This window comes from Triticum aestivum, chromosome 5D (genome assembly GCF_018294505.1).
Source record: "Triticum aestivum cultivar Chinese Spring chromosome 5D, IWGSC CS RefSeq v2.1, whole genome shotgun sequence".
NCBI classification, from domain to species: domain Eukaryota; kingdom Viridiplantae; phylum Streptophyta; class Magnoliopsida; order Poales; family Poaceae; genus Triticum; species Triticum aestivum.
Window position 1 is genome coordinate 490,625,833 of NC_057808.1, and position 23,673 is coordinate 490,649,505.

A 23,673-nucleotide genomic window follows, 5' to 3' on the forward strand; every position below is an offset into this window, starting at 1 on the left:
TCCGTACGTTCATATTAACGAACGTTATTCATCCGTTAGCCACAGACAGCGAATGTCCGTTCGTTAGCTTGTTCATCAGTTTTTCTTTTTCCAGGGTTTTCTCGCGATTATTTCCGATCGCGATGTCTGCCCTAATTTTCGTTTTAGTTTATCTTTTCGCTCGTTTATCCAAATCAGGTGAAACAAGCGCCTAGATCTTCGGCTCAAAGTCCTCTTTATGTTTAACCAACTTGAACAAGATTTTGGTACTGTAAAATTTGACTTTAGTCCAGATTAGTAAACGGATCTTGTTTCTTTCATAGTTTGAGTTTCGTTGCTCCGTTTGATTTGATTTTTTTGCAAACCGGAGTTCTTCAGTTGAACTTTCTGGTTAGATCTTCTTATTTGAGTTTTACCTGTGCATCTTTTCTTGAGTGCTTATGTATGCTATTGTTTGTTTGCGATAGAATTCCTGGAGTGCGAAGCGTGCTACTACGAGTCACTAGGTTTTGCGGATCGTCAGCAAGGCAAGTAACACTTTGATCATACCCTTTTATTACCCAGTTTTTTTGCATTAGATCAACCCTCACACCTTGCATGAGTAGCATCTCTTAACATGTGGGTATTTGGGAAGTAGATGATGAGGTAGAACCTATTGCCCTGTTTATTATCAAACCCTGGGAGTTACTTCTACGTTATGCTTATATTGCCATGCTATGCTCGTAGACGTGGATTGGGGTTGAGTGAATCCATGACAGATGTGAGTTGTTAATTAATGGTTCAACTTAAGGTGGCAACTTTAATACACATCTGGGTGGATTGTTTGTGGGCACCTGGAGAATCTAGTGTTGTCCTAGGATATCCCGGAGTACCCGTGTGATCATCCTACGGTCCGCCACCCAGGCTCAAAGGGATCATAAGATTATTCATGCTAGAAACTTCCGTGTGCAGCCACAAGCCATTATGGGCTCTGGCATAGTTGAGTATGTTGCGTGACCTCTTTCAGTGGTAGGCTAGCAGATGTAGAGGGAAATTAGGTGTAACTGTCTACCCAGAGTAAAGAGCTAATGCTTCTGAAAGACTGTGTCTCGGTCATCCGTTTCTCAAACACCATGTATTGCGAGAAATCCAACGGAGGAGATTGAGTCTTGTGGGGAAAAGTGCGCAAACCTCCGCAGAGTGTATAAACTAATCATGGTTAGCCGTGTCCCCGGTTATGGACATCTTGAGTATATGGTACTTCAATTATTGATTTGATCTCATCACTCTAAATTAGTTTGTTGGGATGATAATGACTATTTTAATTGGGACTGAGTTGGAGGAACCTTCTCAATGATGTTCAACCACCATGATAGTTAAATAAAATCTATTCCTTTGTTGTAGGGAAAAATTGGCTTTTCGCAAAAACAAATTAACCATAGAGCCTCCACCAGCCATATATGCATGTAGTGATAGCATTTATCTGTTCATTGCTCTACTGTGTTATATTGCCAACATATTCCATGTGCTGACCCGTTTCGGGCTACAACATATCATGTTGCAGACTTTTCAGACGACGAGTAAGGTGTCATAGGTCGTTTGTCATGCACTCAGCTATGCTGTTGGAGTTGATGGACTCGCTTTATCTTCCAAGCCTTCCGCTGTTATCTTATTTAGATGGCCTTAAGCCATATTTATTGTAATAAGTTCTCTTTTGAGACATTTGATGTAATAAGTGTGTGATTGCTACTCTATTATTAATCCTTCGAGTATTGTGTGTGTCAGCATTACCGATCCAGGGATGACACTGAACAAAGAGATTTGACCGTCTGAGGTCGGATTGCTACAAGATGGTATCAGAGCACACGTTGAATGTAGAACACGAATACTAAGATGAGCCATAGTTCACTCTTCTCTACTCATTTCTGACTCCTCTCCATTTTCTATTCTTTAGGATGGCAGACTCAAGGAACAAGTTTGCACAACCGGATGAAGACACGCCTTTTGGAAGACACTTGAAGGAAGTCACTAGGTACCTGAACATCGGAATACCAAGCTTCACCGGATCCTACACCGCCACTTTACCAGAAGAGGAGCGTTGGATGATCTGAGTTCAAGTTCCATGAAGGACATTCACGCCAGTCACTGAGCCCATAGAGTTTTCCTTTGATGCCCCAACCTGGAGTTTAGGTAAGAGCATGGTAGCCCACATTGCCATGGGACGCATCGGCGAAGTTTATCACAAGGATCTTAAGGACACTATCTATCAGATATGTGGGCGCCGAGACGAGCAATGGGAGATGATCAGCACCAGGAAGGACAGGTCCATTCCAGCTTTCATCCAGGAGTTAAACCAACACATTCGACACCAGGAGAACTAGATGTGCGCAGGCATGATAGATTTGAAGAAGGCGATGACCAGGATCACAGAGCTAGAAGAGGAACTCAAGTCTACACGCGATGCATATGAGGAGGAAATGACGATACTCGTGGAGAAGAATGACGACCTGACAAGGAAGCTAGGAGTTTTCATGGGAGACCCCGCGCCAGGAGGAGAAGAAGACGAACCCAAGGAGATTCGTTCTGAAGACTACATCATCATCGACGACACCAACTCTGACCCCGATGATAGTGACGATGACTATGAAGACGAAGCTGGAGCAGATATCATGGAGTCTTCCACCGATCAAAATTTCTAGATGACCACCATATGATTAGTAGTCTTTCCCCATGTATATAGTAGTAGTCCGAGCACTTTTGTAACGATAGTTCTAGACCGATTGTATGCCCTTGCTTGATTGATTGAGTGATATGATATGATTGTGTTTGTCTCATGTGCATATGGGTAGTGCTTTCTCACTAGACCTCATTCTATTCTAATCTCTCCCCTCTAAACCCATCAGATGCCTCCGAGACGTGACACCGGATTTTTATTCCCACCTGAGATCACCCAATTGATCCAACAGTAGAATGTCTTGATGCAGATATTAGTCCAGAACCAAGGCAACAACAACAACAACCCGCCTCCAATTGACAACTTAGCCCGTTTTCTGAGGTTACAGTCGCCGGTGTTTTCCAGTAGCACCGAGCCAATAGTTGCGGATGACTAGCTACATAGGATTGGAAGGGAGTTGACCACCGCAGGTTGCACAGATGCAGAGAAGGTGCGTTTTGCCGCACATCAGTTGGATGGACCAGCAGCTTCATGGTGGGAGAATTACACAGCCACTTTCCCTATAGCCAATATTACTTGGGATCAGTTTTAGCAAGCATTCCGCACAGCCCATGTCTCAACCGAAGCTATGAGCATGAAGAAGCGCGAGTTTCGCAACTTGCGCCAGGGAAATCGTACTGTGGCTCAGTACATAGATGAGTTTAGTAAGCTATCTCGTTATGCTCCTGATGATGTGGCCATAGATGCCGCGAAGCAGGAGAAGTTTATGGAAGGGCTGAATGATGAGATGAGCATGCAATTGATGGTGGCAACATTTAACAACTACCAGGAGTTGGTAGACAAGGCTCTTATGATTGAAGGGAAGCAGCAGCAGATTGAGAGCCGCAAAAGGAAGTACGGACAAGGAAAGTACAATTCTGGAGCTCAGCAGAAACCTCGTTTTACCCCGAACTCGGGAGGATATACCCATAACCATGGAGGCCACACTCACAATGGAGGAGCTTCCCATAACCACAATGGCCCCAAGAATGGGAATGGGAGTGGAGCAAGTAGTAATCAGAACCGCTCCAACCCAGCCACACCCGCCAAGAAGGATCTAAGTCACATTACTTGTTTCAAGTGCGGGAAGACTGGACACTATGCCACTGAGTGCCCTGAAGCGAAGAATGGGAATGGCAATGGAAGCTCTGGGAAGAAGCCCAACCCTTTCAACAGGGGACAAGTGAACCACGTGAACGTGGAGGAGGTTGAAGAGCAGCCGGATGCAGTTATCGGTAAGTTTTTGGTTAAGTCATTTACTGCAATTGTTTTTTTTATACCGGTGCATTGCATTCATACATTTCAAGGGGATTCGTGGATAAATATAAGTTGCCCACCAAAGTACTTAGGACACCTATGTTAGTAAGCTCACCAGGAGCGGAGTATATGGCAAGTCAAGGATGTTTTCAGATACCATTGACCATTGGAAGCCATGTTTTCCCCTCAGACCTGATAATTTTGGAGTCACAAGGATTGGATGTGATACTAGGAATGGATTGGCTATCGATGTATGGGGGAAACATCGATTGCGGCAGTAAGTCGATTCTACTCACCACCCCGGAGGGAAAAAGGATCAAGTATGTATCCAGGCATGCGCCGAGGAGGACCCAAGTAAATTCTCTCACGGGAGTTGTTCAGGAGGAAGTGCCTGTAGTGAAGGATTACCCAGATGTATTTCCAGAGGAGCTACCAGGAATGCCGCCGGACCGAGACATCAAGTTTTTGATAGAGTTACTACCAGGCACCGGACCGATATCGAAGAGACCATACCGGATGCCCGCTAATGATCTGGAGGAGATTAAGAAGCAGATTAAGGAGTTATTGGAGAAAGGTTACATCCGACGAAGTTCATCACCATGGGGAGCCCCAGTGCTCTTGGTTGAGAAGAAGGATGGATCCTTAAGGATGGTTGTTGATTATCATGCGTTGAACGAAGTGACGATCAAGAACAAGTACCCACTGCTGATGATCAATGATTTGTTTGACCAGCTGCAAGGAGCTAAAGTGTTTTCGAAGATCGATCTGCGATCAGGATATCACCAGCTGAAGATTCGAGAAAAGTATATACCTAAGACAGCTTTCACCGCAAGGTATGGGCTATATGAGTATACGGTTATGTCATTTGGATTGACTAACGCCCCTGCCTATTTTATGAGCATGATGAACAAGGTATTCATGGAGTTCTTGGATAAGTTTGTAGTGGTGTTCATTGATGATATCTTGGTATACTCGAAGAATGAAGAGGAACACAAGGAACATCTGCGCTTAGTTCTCGAGAAGCTCAGGGAACATCAGCTATATGCCAAGTTCAGCAAATGTGAGTTTTGGTTGAAGGAAGTTGGATTTCTTGGACACGTTATATCAGGAGAAGGTATAGGAGTGGATCCTACCAAGGTCCAGTCAGTCACTGAGTGGTTAGCACCCACATCAGTTGGAGAGATCCGCAGTTTTCTAGGAATCGCGGGATACTATCGGAGATTCATTGAGAATTTTTCCAAGATTGCAAAGCCTATGACGGCGTTGTTGAAGAAAGATATTAAGTTCCATTGGACTGAAGAATGTGAAGCAAGTTTCTAGGAGTTGAAGAAACGTTTGACTACAGCCCCAGTGCTGATTCTGCCGGATATACGTAAGGATTTCCAAGTGTATTGCGACGCCTCTTGCTTATGACTTGGAGGAGAACTTATGCAAGACGGAAGAGTCGTTTCGTATGCCTCACGTCAACTCCGACCGCATGAGTTGAATTATGCCATGCATGATTTGGAGTTAGCAGTTGTAGTGCATGCGCTCAAGACCTGGAGATATTATCTGATTGGAAACCGTTGTGATGTGTACACGGATCACAAGAGTTTGAAGTACATTTTTACTCAGAAGGAGCTGAACCTTAGGAAGAGGAGATGGTTAGAGCTCATAAAGGATTATGATATGAAGTTGCATTATCATCCAGGAAAGGCCAATGTCGTAGCAGATGCTTTGAGCCGGAAGAGTCATGTCAATACCCTCGTAAGCGGAGGATTGCCAAAGGAGTTAGCAGAAGATCTCAGGGAGCTTCGTTTGGAGATAGTCCCTAGAGGTTTTGTTGCAGCATTAGAGGTTCAATCAACATTATTGGGAAAGATTCGAGAAGCTCAGAAGGATGACAAAAAAATTGCCGAGATAAAGGAGAAGATGAGCGAAGGAAAAGCCAAAGGTTTTCGTGAGGATGAGCATGACACCTTGTGGTTTGAGGACCGTGTATATGTGCCCAATAATGCAGAGATCGGGAAGTTGATACTTCAGGAAGCTCATGACTCGCCATACTCGATACACCCCAGAAACACCAAGATGTATTTGGATTTGAAGGAGCGTTTCTAGTGGACTGGTATGAAGAAATACATTGCTGAGTATGTAGCCGTATGTGACGTATGTCAGAGAGTGAAGGCCGAACATCAGAAGCCAGCAGGATTACTGCACCCTATGCCGATACCCGAATGGAAGTGGGACAAGCTTGGCATGGATTTTATCACCGGATTACCAAGGACCCGATCGGGATATGACTCTATCTGGGTAGTAGTGGACCGCTTGGCCAAAGTAGCTCACTTTATCCCAGTGAAAACCACCTATACAAGTGCGAAGTTGGCCAAGATATATATGACCAGGATCGTATGTCTGCACGGAGTTCCGAGGACCATCGTATCAGATAGAGGAACACAGTTTACTTCAATGTTTTGGCACCAGCCGCACCAGACTTTGGGTACCAGGCTAGAGTTCAGTACAGCTTTTCATCCGCAGACAAATGGACAGACTAAGAGTGTCAATCAGATTCTGGAGGACATGTTGAGAGCTTGTGCACTAGATTATGGATCTAGTTGGGATGACAACTTGCCCTACGCGGAATTCTCGTACAACAATAGCTACCAGGCCAGTTTGAAGATGGCACCGTTCAAAGCCCTGTATGGAAGAAGATGCCAAACACCGTTGATGTGGGATGAAGTTGGAGACCGTCAGTTGTTTGGACCAGATTTGATTAAAGAGTCGGAAGAGAAAGTTAAGCTGATTCGAGATAGACTGAAGGTAGCTCAGTCTAGGCAGAAGAGTTATGCAGACTCAAAACGCAAGGAGGTAGTCTATGAAATCAGAGACAGAGCATATCTTCGTGTGTCACCACTGCGAGGAGTTAAACGTTTTGGAGTTAAGGGAAAGTTAGCCCTGAAATTTGTAGGACCATACCGAGTTTTGGAACGCATGGGAGAGGTTGCCTACAAGTTGGAGTTACCCGAAGGATTGTCAGGATTTCATGATGTGTTTCACGTTTCCCAGTTAAAGAAGTGCCATGCAGAGATGGCCGATATTCCTCTGAGAGACACAGTGCCCCTAGAAGCAATTCAGTTAGATAGTGATTTGACATATGAGGAGAAACCGGTCAGGATTCTCGAGTTTGCCAGCCGAGTTACTCGCAGCAAGGTTATCAAGTTTTGCAAAGTGCAGTGGAGCAACCATACCGAGGATGAAGCTACCTGGGAACGAGAGGATGATCTACGCAAAGACCACCCACACCTATTTTCTAGCCAACCCGAATCTCGAGGACGAGATTCATCTTAAGGGGGGTAGGTTTCTAGCATCCCAAATTTTCAATTTGGAATGTTATACATAGGTCATTCATGCATATGATATTTTACTGCATTGTTGCTTTGCGATTTTCGAAATTCTAAGCAACTCAAGGACCCACGGAGAGAGCTGGGGATTTCACGTTTTTCATATTTGAATTTTATCAAATATCGAAACGGGGATCACTTTGGTTTTAATTATTTTTCTCTCCGAAAATATTTCATATAAGAGAGGAGATAATATGACTTCTCCAAAATAAAGGGAATATTAGAGGAAAATATTAAAATCAAATAAATAATATTTTTGGGATTTTATTGCTATTTTATTTGAATTAGGAAAAATATACGTTTTTCAAAATTGCATTAGAGGCCCAAATAAATGTTCACTTTGTTCGCAATATTATTAGAGAACCATAAAAATTTATTTCAGGATTTTTGGACTCGATTCAGTATTTCTTTTATTTGTTTTTCCGCGCCAGGTTTAAAAAAAAGTTGCACCGACCTAACGGGCTGTAACCGACCCGGACTCTAGCCGGGGCAGGCTTTATAAGCCGCGCCGCCCGAGGCCCCAGCCCACCGAAGCCCGCAGCTGCGCCCCAAACCCTAACCCTAAGCCGCCGCCGCCGCGTCAGCCGCCGCCTCCCGCCGCTGCACCGCCGACCGCCGTCGCCGGATCTCGCCGAGCCACCGCCGTTGACCGTTTGACTGGTCATTTTTTTCAGAAAACCCTAAGATCAGTTTTTTTATTTATTTAGATCGGTTTTTGTTCGGTTTCCTGCGGTTTAGTTAAATAGCGGACGTTCGTCTGTACGTTCGTTTTAACGAACGCTGTTCGTCTGTTAGCCGCAGACAGCGAACATTCGTTCGTTAGCCTGTTCGTCAGTTTTTCTTTTTCCAGGATTTTTCCGCGATTATTGCCGATCGCGATTTCTGCCCTAATTTTCGTTTTAGTTTATCTTTTCGCTCGTTTATCCAAATCAGGTGAAACAAATGCCTAGATCTTCGTCCCGAAGTCCTCTTTCTGTTTAACCAACTTGAACAAGATTTTGGTACTGTAAAATTTGACTTTAGTCCAGATTAGTAAACGAATCTTGTTTTTCGTAGTTTTAGTTTCGTTGCTCCGTTTGATTTGATTCTTTTTGCAAACCGGAGTTCTTCAGTTGAACTTTCTGGTTAGATCTTCTTATTTGAGTTTTACCCGTGCGTCTTTGCTTGAGTGCTTATGTATGCTATTGTTTGTTTGCGATAGAATTCCCGGAGTGCGAAGCGTGCTACTACGAGTCACTAGGTTTTGCGGATCGTCAGCAAGGCAAGTAACACTTTGATCATACCCTTTTATTACCCAGTTATTATGCATTAGATCAACCCTCACACCTTGCATGAGTAGGATCTCTTAACATGTGGGTATTTGGGAAGTAGATGATGAGGTAGAACCTATTACCTGTTTTATTATCAAACCCTTGGGAGTTACTTCTACATTATGCTTATATTGCTATGCTATGCTCGTAGACGTGGTTTGAGTTTGAGTGAATCCATGACAGATGTGAGTTGTTAATTAATGGTTCAACTTAAGGTGGCAACTTTAATACACATATGGGTGGATTGTTTGTGGGCACCTGGAGAATCCTGTGTTGTCCTAGGATATCCCGGAGTACCCGTGTGATCATCCTATGGTCCGCCATCCAGGCTCAAAGGGATCATAAGATTATTCATGCTAGAAACTTCCGTGTGTAGCCACAAGCCATTATGGGCTCTGGCATAGTTGAGTACGTTGCGTGACCTCTTTCAGTGGTAGGCTAGCAGATGTAGAGGGAAAGTAGGTGTAACTGTCTACCCAGAGTAAAGAGCTAATGCTTCTGAAAGACTGTGTCTCGGTCATCCGTTTCTCAAACACCATGTAGTGTGAGAAATCCAACGGAGGAGATTGAGTCTTGTGGGGAAAAGTGCGCAAACCTCCGCAGAGTGTATAAACTAATCATGGTTAGCCGTGTCCCCGGTTATGGACATCTTGAGTATCTGGTACTTGAATTATTGATTTGATCTCATCACTCTAAATTAATTTGTTGGGATGATAATGACTATTTTAATTGGGTTGAGTTGGAGGAACCTTCTCAATGATGTTCAACCACCATGATAGTTAAATAAAATCTATTCCTTTGTTGTAGGGAAAAATTGGCTTTTCGCAAAAACAAATTAACCATAGAGCCTCCACCAGCCATATATGCATGTAGTGATAGCATTTATCTGTTCATTGCTCTACTGTGTTATATTGCCAGCATATTCCATGTGCTGACCCGTTTCGGGCTGCAACATATCATGTTGCAGACTTTTCAGACGACGAGTAAGGTGGCATAGGTCGTTTGTCATGCACTCAGCTATGTCGTTGGAGTTGATGGACTCGCTTTATCTTCCAAGCCTTCCGCTGTTATCTTATTTAGATGGCCTTAAGACATATTTATTGTAATAAGTTCTCTTTTGAGAAATTCGATGTAATAAGTGTGTGATTGCTACTCTGTTATAAATCCTTCGAGTACTGTGTGTGTCAGCATTACCGATCCAGGGATGACACAGAACATAGAGATTTGACCATCTGAGGTCGGATCGCCACAATCGCCTTACGGGGTGGCCACGAGGGTCAGGGGCGCGCCCCCTGCCCCGTGGCCCCCTCGGGCATCGTCTTGCGTTGGTTCTTCTTCCCAAAAATCACATATATTCCCAAAAAAATCTCGGTAAGTTTTTATCCCGTTTGGACTCCGTTTGATATGGATTTACTGCGAAACGAAAAACATACAACAAACAGGAACTGACACTGGGCACTGGATCAAAATGTTAGTCCCGAAAATAGTATAAAAAGTTGCAAAAAGTATAACAAAGTTGGATAATATTGGCATGGAACAATCAAAAATTATAGATACGACGGAGACGTATCAAACGCTGGCATCAAATAACAATTTATTCAGGTCTAAAACTAATCCCGAAGATAGATGTAGAGGTAGCGTGCCGACAGCGATCACATCGACTTTGGAACCATTTCCCACGCACATCGTCACCTCGTCCTTAGCCAATCTTCGTTTAATCTGTAGCCCCTGTTTCGAGTTGCAAATATGAGCAACAGAACTAGTATCAAATACCCAGGCGCTACTACGAGTATTAGTAAGGTACACATCAATAACATGTATATCAAATATACCTTTCACTTTGTCATCCTTCTTATCCGCCAAATACTTGGGGCAGTTCCGCTTCCAGTAACCAGTCCCTTTGCAGTAGAAGCACTCAGTCTCAGGCTTAGGTCCAGACTTGGGCTTCTTCACTTGAGCAACAACTTGCTTGCCGTTCTTCTTGAAGTTCCCCCTCTTTCCTTTGTCTTTTTTCTTGAAACTAGTGGTCTTGTTAACCATCAACGCTTGATGCTCCTTCTTGATTTCTACCTCCGCAGCCTTTAGAATTGCGAAGAGAAATTGTCTTATCCATCCCTTGCATATTATAGTTCATCACGAAGCTTTTGTAGCTTGGTGGAAGTGATTGGAGAACTCTGTCAAAGCACTATCATCAGGAAGATTAACTCCCAGTTGATTCAAGTGGTTGTGGTACCCAGACATTCTGAGTATATGTTCACTGACAGAACTATTCTTCTCCATCTTGCAGCTATAGAACTTATTGGAGACTTCATATCTCTCAATCCGGGCATTTGCTTGAAATATTAACTTCAACTCCTGGAACATCTCATATGCTCCATGACGTTCAAAACGTCGTTGAAGTCCCGATTCTAAGCCGTAAAGCATGGCACACTGAACTATCGAGTAGTCATGAGCTTTGCTCTCCCAGATGTTCATAACGTCTGGAGTTGCTCCTGTAGCGGGTCTTGCACCTAGCGGTGCTTCCAGGACATAATTCTTCTATGCAGCAATGAGGATAATCCTCAAGTTACGGACCCAGTCCGTGTAGTTGCTACCATCATCTTTCAACTTAGCTTTCTCTAGGAGCGCATTAAAATTCAAAGGAACAGTAGCACGGGCCACTGATCTACAACAACATAGACATGCAAAATACTATCACGTACTAAGTTCATGATAATTTAAAGTTCAATTAATCATATTACTTAAGAACTCCCACGTAGATAGACATCCCTCTAGTCATCTAAATGATCACGTGATCCATATCAACTAAACCATGTCTGAGATGGAGTAGCTTTCAATGGTGAACATCACTATGTTGACCATATCTACTATATGATTCACGCTCGACCTTTCGGTCTCAGTGTTCCGAGGCCATATCTGCGTATGCTAGGCTCGTCAAGTTTAACCCAAGTATTCTGCGTGTGCAAAACTGGCTTGCACCCGTTGTATGTGAACGTAGAGCTTATCACACCCGATCATCACGTAGTGTCTCGGCACGACGAACTGTAGCAACGGTGCATACTCAGGGAGAACACTTGTACCTTGAAATTTAGTGAGAGATCATCTTATAATGCTACCGCCGTACTAAGCAAAATAAGATGCATAAAGGATAAACATCACATGCAATCAAAATAAGTGATATGATATGGCCATCATCATCTTGTGCCTTTGATCTCCATCTCCAAAACACTGTCATGATCACCATCGTCACCGGCTTGACACCTTGATCTCCATCGTAGCATCGTTGTCGTCTCGCCAACTATTGCTTCTACGACTATCGCTACTGCTTAGTGATAAAGTAAAGCAATTACATGGCGATTGAATTTCATACAATAAAGCGACAACCATAAGGCTCCTGCCAGTTGCCGATAACTTTTACAATACATGATCATCTCATACAACAATTTATATATCATCACGTCTTGACCATATCACATCATAGCAAGCCCTGCAAAAACAAGTTAGACGTCCTCTACTTTGTTCTTGCAAGTTTTACGTGGCTGCTACGGGCTTCTAGCAAGAACCGTTCTTATCTACGCATCAAAACCACAACGATTTTTCGTCAAGTGTGCTGTTTTAACCTTCAATAAGGACCGGGCGTAGTCAAATTTGATTCAACTAAAGTTGGAGAAACAGACACCCTCTAGCCACCTGTGTGCGAAGCACGTCGGTAGAACCAGTCCCATGAACGCGGTCATGTAATGTCGGTCCGGGCCGCTTCATCCAACAATACCGCCGAATCAAAGTAAGATGTTGCTGGTAAGCAGTATGACTATTATCACCCATAACTCATTGTGTTCTACTCGTGCATATAACATCTACGCATAGACCTATCTCGGATGCCACTGTTGAGGAACGCAGTATTTCAAAAAAATTACCTACGATCACGCAAGATCTATCTAGGAGATGCATAGCAACGAGCGGGAGAGTGTGTCCACGTACCCTCGTAGACCGAAAGCGGAAGCGTTTAGTAACGCGGTTGATGTAGTCGAACGTCTTCGCGATTCAACAGATCCAAGCACCGAACGTACGGCACCTCCATGTTCAGCACACGTTCAGCTCGATGACATCCCTCGAGCTCTTGATCCAGTTGAGGCCGAGGGAGAGTTCCGTCAGCACGACGGTGTGGCGACGGCGATGATGAAGTTACTGGCGCACGGCTTCGCGTAAGCACTACGACGATATGACCGAGGTGTGTAACTGTGGAGGGGGGCACCGCACACGGCTAAGAGAAGACTTGGTGTGCCTTTGGGGTGCCCCCTCCCACGTATATAAAGGGGGAGGAGAGGTGGCCGGCCCAAGGGGGGCGCGCCATGGGGGGGAGTTCTACTTGGACTCCCGATCCAAGTAGGATTCGCCCCCCCCCCTTTCCTATTCCCACTAGGAGAAGGAGGGAAGGAGGAGGAGGAGAGAAGGAAAGGCCCCCCCAACCCTAGTCCAATTTGGTTTGGGCTTGGGGGGCGCGCGCCTCCACCTGGCCGCCGCCTCCTCTCTCCACTAGGGCCCATGAAGGCCCATTAACTCCCCGGGGGGGTCCGGTAACCCCCGATACTCCGGAAGATGTCTGAACCTTTACGAAACCATTCCGGTGTCCAAACACAACCTTCCAATATATCAATTATGTCTCGACCATTTAGAGACTCTTCGTCATGTCCGTGATCTCATCCGGGACTCCGAACAAACTTCAGCACATCAAATCACATAACTCATAATACAAATCGTCATCGAACGTTAAGCGTGCGGACCCTACGGGTTCAAGAACTATGTAGACATGACCGAGACACATCTCCGGTCAATAACCAATAGCGGAACTTGGATGCTCATATTGGCTCCTACATATTCTACAAAGATCTTTATCGGTCAAACCGCATAACAACATACGGTGTTCCCTTTGCCATCGGTATGTTACTTGCCCGAGATTCGATCGTCGGTATCATCATACCTAGTTCAATCTAATTACTGGCAAGTCTCTTTACTCGTTCCGTAATGCATCATCCCGTAACTAACTCATTAGTCGCATTGCTTGCAAGGCTCATAGTGATGTGCATTACCGAGAGGGCCCAGAGATACCTCTCCGATACACGGAGTGACAAATCCTAATCTCGATCTATGCCAACTCAACAAACACCTTCGGAGACACCTGTAGAGAATCTTTATAATCACCCAGTTACGTTGTGGCGTTTGATAACACACTAAGTGTTCCTCCGGTATTCAGGAGTTGCATAATCTCATAATCAGAGGAACATGTATAAGTCATGAAGAAAGCAATAGCAATAAAACTAAACGATCATTATGCCAAGCTAACGGATGGGTCTTGTCCATCACATCATTCTCTAATGATGTGATCCCGTTCATCAAATGACAACACATGTCAATGGCTAGGAAACTTAACCATCTTTGATTAATTAGCTAGTCAAGTATATGCATACTAGGGACACTCTGTTTGTCTATGTATTCACACATGTACTAAGTTTCCGATTAATACAATTCTAGCATGAATAATAAACATTTATCATGATATAAGGAAATATAAATAACAACTTTATTATTGCCTCTAGGGCATATTTCCTTCACCGGGTGGCTCCTCCCCTCGCGACCCTCTCCCCGCAACACTAGGCTGCCGCAGCCACCCTAGTCATGATCTTCTCCTCCTCCAGCGGCGCTCCTCTTACCGCGACCCTAGATAGACACCGCCACACTCCTCCCGATCTCTCGCTTTCCTTGCCAATCTCGGAGGCGGCTGCCGGACAAGGTCGCGCGGCACCCATGGTGTGGGCCGAGGGGATCAGATACCCGATGGTCTAATGGGCCACCGACGAGGGATCCCCTTCGGGGAGGCGGGTGATGGTTGCTGGCCTACCGAACGCGGCGGCCAAGGCGAAGTCCCTTGGTTGAATGGCGGCGGCGGTCGCCTCCATGGCCGGAGGATCATCATGGGCCGGTCTCCGGCGTGCTCTTAGGCAATGGTTGGTGGCGGCAGCTGTGGATCTGATCCTCATTCAGATCCGCCATTGTGTGGCCCTTTGCCGGCCGGCGGTGCATGAAGGGGTCGGTGAGGTGCAGTTCAAAGTCCTCTACCGGCATTCTGGTGGCTGTGTGCGTGTTCACGACGCTGCTTCACGCAGATCTAGTCAGCTGCAGAGTCGAGGTAGCGCAAATGCCGGTGAAAATCATGCCGAATTCGGTCATGGCGGACGATGGTGTCGTCTTTGACGTCGTTTCCTTGTCGAGGCATCATCGTTGCAGTCTGCCCACCTTGCTCAGCCAGCTCCGGGGGAAACCCTACATTTGTGAGACCCTTGACGATGATGTCGATGCTTTTGGTATCGTTGTCCCTCTTCGAGGCATCGTTTTGGAGCTGGTACTGGCTGGAGGGAAGAGTTGATGCGGTGTTGCATCTACCACATCGACGACCAGGGTCTCAGCGGCGTGGCACGATGGAGTCTCGGCAATCAATGCATGTGGAGACGTGCGCAGGGTGGTGGTGTTGTATGGCGTCGTGGTGGTGTCGACGGCAGGTGGGATTAGCAAGGTCAATGTGTTGATCCCTCCTAAAGATGGGATGGTGGACGGTGGTGGATGCGGATTCTAGAGTATGTGCATGTGGTTTGCCTAAGGGTTTGTTAGATCGGTTGATGCTCTTGGCTCGCCGTGCGGCGACTGGGCCGGGCTACCGGTTAGAGGTATGTGTTGGTGTGAGATCGGTGCACATCACCAAGCTTTTAGGTGTAGCGACAGAGCTTGCGGGAAAGGTGGCTTTGAATTTATCAATTTATTTGTTTTGTTAGGCTCTATTAAATAATTTAATGAAAATGACTTTGTGTATCTTTGGATGCGGAGGTGGGGTTTCAACCTTCTTTCTGAAAAACAGATGTCTAAACTCCGTGATTTTTTTCCGGGCAAACTCCATGAAAATTTGGACGCACCTTGTGCACGTGAGCTTCGAAAAATGCCTAAAATTTTAATTTTTATTTTTTTTAATTTCTGAATTTACTATTTATGTTTGAGTTTACTATTCAAGAGTGTAGATAAGCCGGGCACCGTTTTAAGTTACCAGTGGCCCTATGATGTCAATCCTCTATAGTTCTTCATAATAACAGTATTACAAATCTACAAGACTATTTTGCACAAGTTGTGATTTCACTTGGCCCCGCGGCGGTTGCGCTCCTTGACGAGCTCGTGCGCGAACAACTCCAGCTTCTCGGCGTTGGTCTGCTCCGCCAGCTTCTTCCCGCGGAACAGCACCGACTCCACGTTCTTCTGCGACAGCATCTCCTCCGCCGCCACCGCGCATCGGCTCCCCCGCGGCGACCCGATCGCCTGTAGAAATTCAACAGACATCGACCATTAGCAAAAGTTTTTGGAAACACTAACGCCCATACGTGTGGGCGTTTGCATCTCGCCCACACGTGTGGATCCGCGCCCGTTTGTGGGTGCACGAATCTTACATGTTTGTGGTGCCACGTAGGACTGGGCTGGTGTGTGGGCATTCACCCGGTCGCCCACACGTCCGTTTCAATACAGGGAGGGGCCGGTGTGTGGGCGTTTAGCAGTTCGCCCACACGTCTGTTTTCACTCACGCACAAGGGCTGGTTTGTGGGCATTTGCCATCTCGTCCACACGCCCGTTTCCTCTCCCACACCCAAAGCTGCCAGTTGCCATGTGTTTTGCAGTGTACATGGCAACTACCCCTAGTGTGCTTGTAAGCAGATGGCAACTCTTTTTTTTTTTGACCCGAACATGTCAGTTGCCATGTGTTTTGCAGGGTACACGGCAACTGCCCTAGTGTGCTTGTAAGCAGATGGCAACTCTCTCTTTACCCGAAACATGTTATTTTTGCCATGTCTCTTTGTAGCGCTACACGGCAACTGCTTAGTGTTAGTAGGTGGCAACTCCTAAGGGTTTCAAATCATGGCAACTGTAGTAAACCAGACCATACATGGCAACTGTCTAGTGTTAGTAGGTGGCAACCCCTAAAGTTTTCAAATCATGAAAACTATAGTAGACCAGACCATACATGGCAACAGCTGCAGTTGTCCAAAATGGCATCTGGCACTTGACCTGAGATGGCAACTGCAGTTGAGCAACCATGGCAACTGTAGTTGTCCGACATGGCAACTGTAGTTTAGCGACATGGCAACTGCAGTTAAACGGACATTGAAGAGGGTCCGGACCATGGCAATTGCGGGGACGCGTGGTGACTGTCACGCGGTGCGTGCGGGACCGTGAGGTAGGTGGCTGAGAGAGGTCGTGTGGGCGTTATTCATTTTGCCCACACGTAGGCGTGTGAGAAGGACTGCGAGAAAAAAAAGAAATGTGTGGGCGCTAGTTGTTTTGCTCACACGTAGGCGCGTGGGTTATTTCTTTTAGACACCACATTAAACGTGTGGGCGGACTTCTTAACACCCACACGTGTGGCAGTTATCATCATCCAAGGTTTTATCACGACGGTAACACTAGCTAGTAGTTGGACTGGGTCTGGGAGTGGCCGTATATAAGTGGTGGCACTGACCTGGATGCGGGTGTAGTTGCTTGTCCTGTTATGTCCGAACGCCATGGCCACTGCTTGATCCACCTGCCGCATACATGTCGGAAGCGTTAGGGCAGGATACATGCAAGATAGGACAAATGTTGGCTGGCTGGTCTAAATTCTAGTGCGTAGATATTATCGTACCATGTCGGACACGCCCTCGGCGGCGATCCTGACGATCTGGGAAGTGGAGGCGCCCTCGCCGCAGCCGATGGAGATGACCAGCAGGTCCTCCACGCCGGAGGCCAGCGGGAACTCGCGCTTGTTGTTGAGCACGTGCGTGATGGCCGCCGCCGTAGGGTTGCCGAGCGCCACGCCGCCGCCCACGGCCACGATGCGGGTCGACCCGTCGCACGACCGCACCTCCACCGCCGATGACGAGCGGCCCGACCCGGCGCACGTGGCGGCGCACACGTTACGCAGGCGGAAGTCGTAGGCCGGCGTCTCGACGGCGTCGGCTCGGGAGAAGAGGAATGGGGCCCCCGTGGCCAGGTCGTAGCACGGGACGAGCACCGGCCGCTCCGTGTCCCGGAGCGTGAGCTCGCCGAACACCTTGCGGAACGCGTCTCCGCCGGCCGGGCGCCGGAGCAGCGCCCGGAGGCTCCCCAACGAGGAAGACCAGCCGCGGCGGAGGCTACGCGCGAGGAACGCGAGCGCTTCCTCGGCGGAGTAGAGCGGCCGCGCGTCGTCCTTGCCGCGCGCCACCAGCATGGCGGCCAGCACGCCGCCGGAGCCAGAGCCCGCGGCCACGTCGAAGAAGTCCGCCAGACGCGCCTTGGGGTCCCCAGTCCGCCGCCTCAGCGACGCCTCCAGCCTCACCAGCGCCGCGCCGGCGAGCAGCCCGTCGGCGGCGCGCCCACCGCCGTCGATCGACAGGATGCACACCTTCCCGGCCTGCGCCCGCGGGGGGGTCACCTTCCCGACCACCGCCCCAGACGCCGGTGTAAGAGGCGAGCCACCGGCGAAGAGAAGCTTGGGGTCGTCATAGCCGAACAGGAACTTGCTCTCGAGGATGGAGAAGATCTCGAAGGTGAGCTTGTCCACGTCCATGGAGGCGGGTGGCCCCACTGGAGCCGCGTCCATCCTCTGGTCGACGCGGGCCGGAGCGCGCGCACCAAGCTGAGAGGAGGGGTTCTGCGCTCTGCTGTGTGCGCACGGGGGCCGGGTGTGGAGAGCAGAGCACCGAGCAGTTGCCGGCTTTTTATGGTGGCGGGAAAGGAGAAGGAGGCGTGGGTTCGTGGCATTGACTCGGCCGACCCGTTGTGGCGCGAGCCGAGACCGCACACCAGTAATTGACAAACCAAACGTTTTATATCACAATTTATGTTTGTCGAGGCTAACAAATTTACTTGACAAAGCACGGTAAAATACATTTTAGTTTTCCTGAAAATTGTCATGTTTGCAAACTAAATTTTCATCCTCGCGTCAATATAAATTGCCATAAGAAACATTCGATTTGCCATACATAAATGTCTAACGTCAGATTTTTCGGTATTGCTAAACCACATCTATGTGTGCTACTTTTTCAATACAATAATTTATTTGTCTTACTTGTACAGTATGTAGAGTAACGAGGAATTTGACTTATACTCCCTCCGTCTGGGTTTATTATGCCCTTGTATTTTAGGTCCAACTTTAATGATCTTCTATTGAAATAAAAAATATATAAAGTATATTGTCAGATTTGTATTTGAGCTTTCCATGATATAATTAGTGTATAGTTTACATTTTATTAGTTAATCACATGATCAAAATTTGGCTCAAAATAAAGGGGTCTAATAATTCCAGACGGAGGGAATATATATCTATATCCGCTCAAGTTACTTTATCATCATGTAACGGTGGAGCAAAAAGCAGAATCTTGAGTACGGAAAAAGGTAGAGCAAAAAGCAGAATGTTAGGGATGCAAAGTTTCATCCCGAAAATCACATTGGCGGAAGTCGTGGGAGAAAAATCAGAACTCAAAAATGTGTTTGAAATTTATATTTTCAGAGCATTGATTTTGTTTTTTACCATGCCTCCATCAATGTGATTTCGTCATGAATTTATGCATGCACTCCAAACATTCCTTAAAGTTTGTCACAAAAAAATCAGATCTTTTCTATAATTTTTAAAAATTTACTGTTCATCTATGAGCATTTGAGCTCAAGATTAGAAACTCCGCGTCCAACGATACGGCTATATTGTGAAATCAAGAGGAGCTATACCAAAATAGAACAGTCTCCACAGCATCAAGAAAACAAATTACAAAGTGGAAAATTTTATAAGATCTAAGGACATGAATCATGTATCTGTTAATTTACTATGCTCCTAAATTGGCCTCACAATCAAAGGAGGTCTCCAATTTAGAATTGGGTCACTCAATTTTTATCGGGTCTAACAATTTCTTAAGAATCTCTCTCTTTCTATTCTTTTAGTTCACTATGCTCCCTAATTCTGGAGCTCTCCCATTTGATTGAGATTTTGAATTTGGTTTGCATTTAAATGGGTCAACGATTTTTCAAATCAATCGGCAGCAACAGTCCTATAAAAACATGCTAATCCCACACTCCCTATCGCCACCTAGAGAAAAGAAGCGCAATCATGTGATAGTGTAGCATCAATATAGAACATTTGTACATGCAGGGTTGCATGAGCTCCGCGCCGCGTTCCACTCCCCTGCTTCGGCCGAGCCCGGCTCGTTGAAAACTGCCGATTCGAGGGTTCCTAACAGGTCTGAATGTGGGGTGCTTTAAACATCTTGCGATGCAGACCAAACAATGAACCGGGGCAACCAAGCAACTCATTACTTGCTGCGCTGGCCTGGCTAGGCCTCTTGCGGGGAACCAAACACGCCCATGTTGGTGCAGGTGCTCTTGTTGGACAGATTTTGTGCCGCAACCACAATAACATGATCGAGTACCGCGATCGTGATAGATGGTGCATGCGCGGAGCAGTTGCTTGCCGGCTCCAACGATTCCCTGCCCGGCAGACCGATCGGATCAGCGGCCATCAGCCAGAACAAAAAAGCAGCTGATAGCAAAACGCCAAGCTCGCCAGGTCCCTGCCGCGACAGACCGTGTGTGAATTAGCGTACGAACGAAGCACACGGGTCGGAGATGCGCTAGCTGTAGCTGATCGCCGACGCCGAGGGGCCGCCCGGCGCGGCGTACGGTTCTGGCGCGTGCCGGGGCCCTGCCGAAGCCGTATCAACATGAGATGTATCCGGACGCACCGTCGCCCCGCCCGGCGCGCGCGCGGCGCTGGCGCATCAGGCCGCCCGGGGCATGCGCCTTACCTGGCGCGTACTATACTCATCGATCTGGATCTCTCTCAGAAGCGCCGTACGTACCGCGGCTGGTAGTGGTGGTATAATTAAGCCTTTCTTGTTCTGGTGTCTCCTCTCCGCGACCACGATCGATCGTCGGCCGTGGCGGGATGCTCCCACGTCGCGCTGTCCGGGCCGACGGTATCCTATGGCGCCGCGCGTGCGTGCCCCTCCGATCTCGCCCGGCCGGACTGGGGTGGCTGATCATGCATGCACGTGCTGACATGCACCTCGACCCGTCCTGCTGACTACTACTACTCCTGTAGTTAATTATGGTACAGTTAATTACTGGTGTTTCCTGCATAGTATTCTCTCGAACTGAGCTGGAGATCATCAGAGTTCGATCGGCATCTAACATGATGTGTACTACGTACGTACTACCAGTAGTACTAGGAGACAGGGGTATTTAGTTATTTGCAAGTGGCGTGCGTGCGTGCATCATGGCGCGTACACGCACGGACCATGCACGAGCACCTGTACTGTTACTGTACCTGCGCGCGAGTACTTCACTTGCTTAGCTAATTAGATTGTAGTGCTAGTGCTAGACAAGTACTCGTAGTAGTAGTACTCTAGCTAGTACTTCCTTCATCCGGAAATACTTATCGCACAACTAGATAAAATTGAATGTATCTTGAACTAAAATACATCTACATACATCAATTTCCCCGACAAGTATTTCCGGACAGAGGGAGTACTACCAGTAGTTAATTAGTTATGACTACTACTGTAGTGGTGTCAAAAACGTTTTTATATTATGGGACGGAGGGAGCAGATGGATGGGGTGGTTGGCTTTTGCAACTTGCACATTACTCTTCCATTCCATTCCATTTCGCGTGTACCGCATCAATCTTAGATACAGCCGCAGCTTTGCTGTGTGCCTTGATGCGTAGTGATGCTAGCATGTGTGGAGTGGAGTAACCTGCTCCTCCTTATCCAGAAAATCTCAACGCTACAGAGAGTGGCCGCTCCCACGAGAGACAGAGAGATGCTAACTCACTCAACTCAATCTTTAGGGCCGGACGGGCCGTACGTGTACCGATCGGGCCACAAGTGTCCCTAGATATCCGTGGCCCCGTCTGTGCCCTAGATCATGTTGCCCAAACCACCCAGATCAATCAAGGCAAGTAAACACGGCATTGTTGGCGTTGTTAGGGTGTCAAATCCATGTCACTGTGGATCATAACACAGCAACGAGGGTACGTGCCGTGCCTACCTCACTAGCTCAAAAATGGCGATCCCACGATAGCTAGCTAGATGAGGTGATATATGCCTATCAACCAATTCCCCTAATTAAGGTCATACTACCGAAATTCTCTTGTGCTAATTTGACTAATAATAATAATAAGAAGAAGAAGAAGAAAATTGAACTTATTTAGTACGTTGTTTGGCCTGATTAAGGATTTTAGACGCACGCATGCGTGCCCACCTTTCGTGGGAGATTAACTAGAAGATGGTTGGTGTGTTGCATTCGCAGCAAAAGGCTTAAACATCCACTGTTCAGCCGGAGCGGAGGATATTAAGCATGCACTGTTCACATACACACGAGCTAAGGCGGTCCGGGCAGCACTAGGCATTGGGCAAGCTATTATGGACACATCCTTGCTACGAGAAAGGAGGGAGTAGATTGTTCAGGGCCCGGTGTACTAGATTTCCTCATGTGTGGTCAATCAATCCAGATAGTGTATGATGGTCCGATCGAGCTGCCGAAATTGATAGCAACTACGAGTTGGTTTTATGGTGGCAGCGAAGACAGCATGTTTGAGGTGAAACGGTGCAAGATCCACAGCGGACAGCAGCCGAGATACATGCATTGGCCCTTAACTTCACGTGAGCGGCTGGGAAGGCAACTCCTGGTCCTAGACAAAACAGATAGCCTACTGTACTAGCTTCGCAACAATTAATGAATGTGGATGCTTCGTTAAGCGAGGGCTTTCACCCAGGATCATGCGGAGCTATTATCAGAGATCACAGAGGTAATTTTATCGCAGCATCCATCTCCCGTATTGAGCATGTGGCAGATGTTGAATCAACATAAGCAGCGGCACTTCGGGAAGGATTGAAACTAATCCAAAGTCTGGGATGCAACAATGTTTTAGTGAGGATGGACAATATTATTGTGGTCGATGTTGTACGTCTTAATGAGGGAGATTCTATGATGGTGGCTCCAATACTAGATGATTGCAGAGAGTTACTGCGAGATTTCGGGATGGTTACTATATATCGAGCATTGTAATAGGGAATCTAATTTAGTGGCTCACGACTAGCTGAATGGGGGCGTGGAAACAATCCGACTATGTGGATGGACGCACTTCCAAGTTTAATTGTTAAATTTTTAGCAGATGATGTAAAGTATTATTTAAAGTTAATAAAGGTAGCCATGAAGGACTTCCCGTAGAAAAGGGCTTAAAACTTGACCACTTTGCTTTGCTTTCTAGCATGTCAACGTCGTCTATTCAGCTACGTGTGCATACGGGTGATTCATTTTGTTGATTCCATTCATGCTCCCATGCTTTGCTTTCTACTATGTCAACGTCTCGTCTATTTAGCTATATGTGTGCATGGGTGATTAATTTTGTTGATTCCATTCATGTCACAAGGTCATCTGTTGGTAATGTGTGACCACAATAGACGACCATACCAATATTTGGGTCATAGAAAAAAAATTATTACGGTTCTTTTACGGTACATCTAATTAACCAGTGGACGAACGGATCAGATCAACCAATACGACAACACAGTTTGTGTAGTATTTAGACCCCCGAACAAATCTTGCAACCCCAAAGGGTACTACGGGAAGGGAAAAATTTGGAGTTGGGAGTGCATACGAAGAATGAGACACAAGACTCCGACGAATGGCCATAACAATTTCGTAATTAGACACCATCTCCACCAGTTGCGTAGGCGAGAGATAGGTTACGCTTGGTTTCCATTCACAGTGACAACGTGGCAGACATCTCTTTTGCACCTTTTATCCTCTACGTCTGGCTGGGACCCTACCATCCCTCATCGCCCCTTGCTTGGATTATAGACCTCTAGCGACGAGTGTGCACTACTATTCGAATCTAGGAACATATGTTCTTAAGTAGAAGGAAGCTGATATACAAATAGAAAGACCATTGCTTCACCATCACAAATTCATAGGAGACGACAAGCCTCATCTACATGATCGATTGGCTTGGATA

General features: G+C 46.7%; 1 protein-coding gene across 1 annotated transcript; it reads right to left on the reverse strand.

Moving 5' to 3' along the window:
• Positions 1–15,683: 15,683 nt before the first annotated feature.
• LOC123125674 (patatin-like protein 3) lies at positions 15,684–18,359 on the reverse strand. Its single transcript, XM_044546145.1, has 3 exons — positions 17,329–18,359; positions 17,167–17,229; positions 15,684–15,974 (listed from the first exon to the last, which is right to left on the reverse strand). Exons 1-3 carry the CDS (start codon positions 18,265–18,267, stop codon positions 15,795–15,797), a joined length of 1,182 nt encoding a protein of 393 aa, XP_044402080.1. The 5' UTR covers positions 18,268–18,359; the 3' UTR covers positions 15,684–15,794.
• Between the last annotated feature and the right edge of the window lie 5,314 nt (positions 18,360–23,673).

What these genes read in the sequence shown, in the direction of transcription:
- LOC123125674 (XM_044546145.1), bottom strand. Translation starts at nt 18,267, where the DNA reads ATGGACGCGGCTCCAGTGGGGCCACCCGCCTCCATGGACGTGGACAAG. An exon ending in CCGAGGGCGTGTCCGACATG is followed by an intron (nt 17,230 to 17,328) that starts GTACGATAATAT and finishes TGTATGCGGCAG; the next exon opens with GTGGATCAAGCAGTGGCCAT. An exon ending in GCAACTACACCCGCATCCAG is followed by an intron (nt 15,975 to 17,166) that starts GTCAGTGCCACC and finishes GAATTTCTACAG; the next exon opens with GCGATCGGGTCGCCGCGGGG.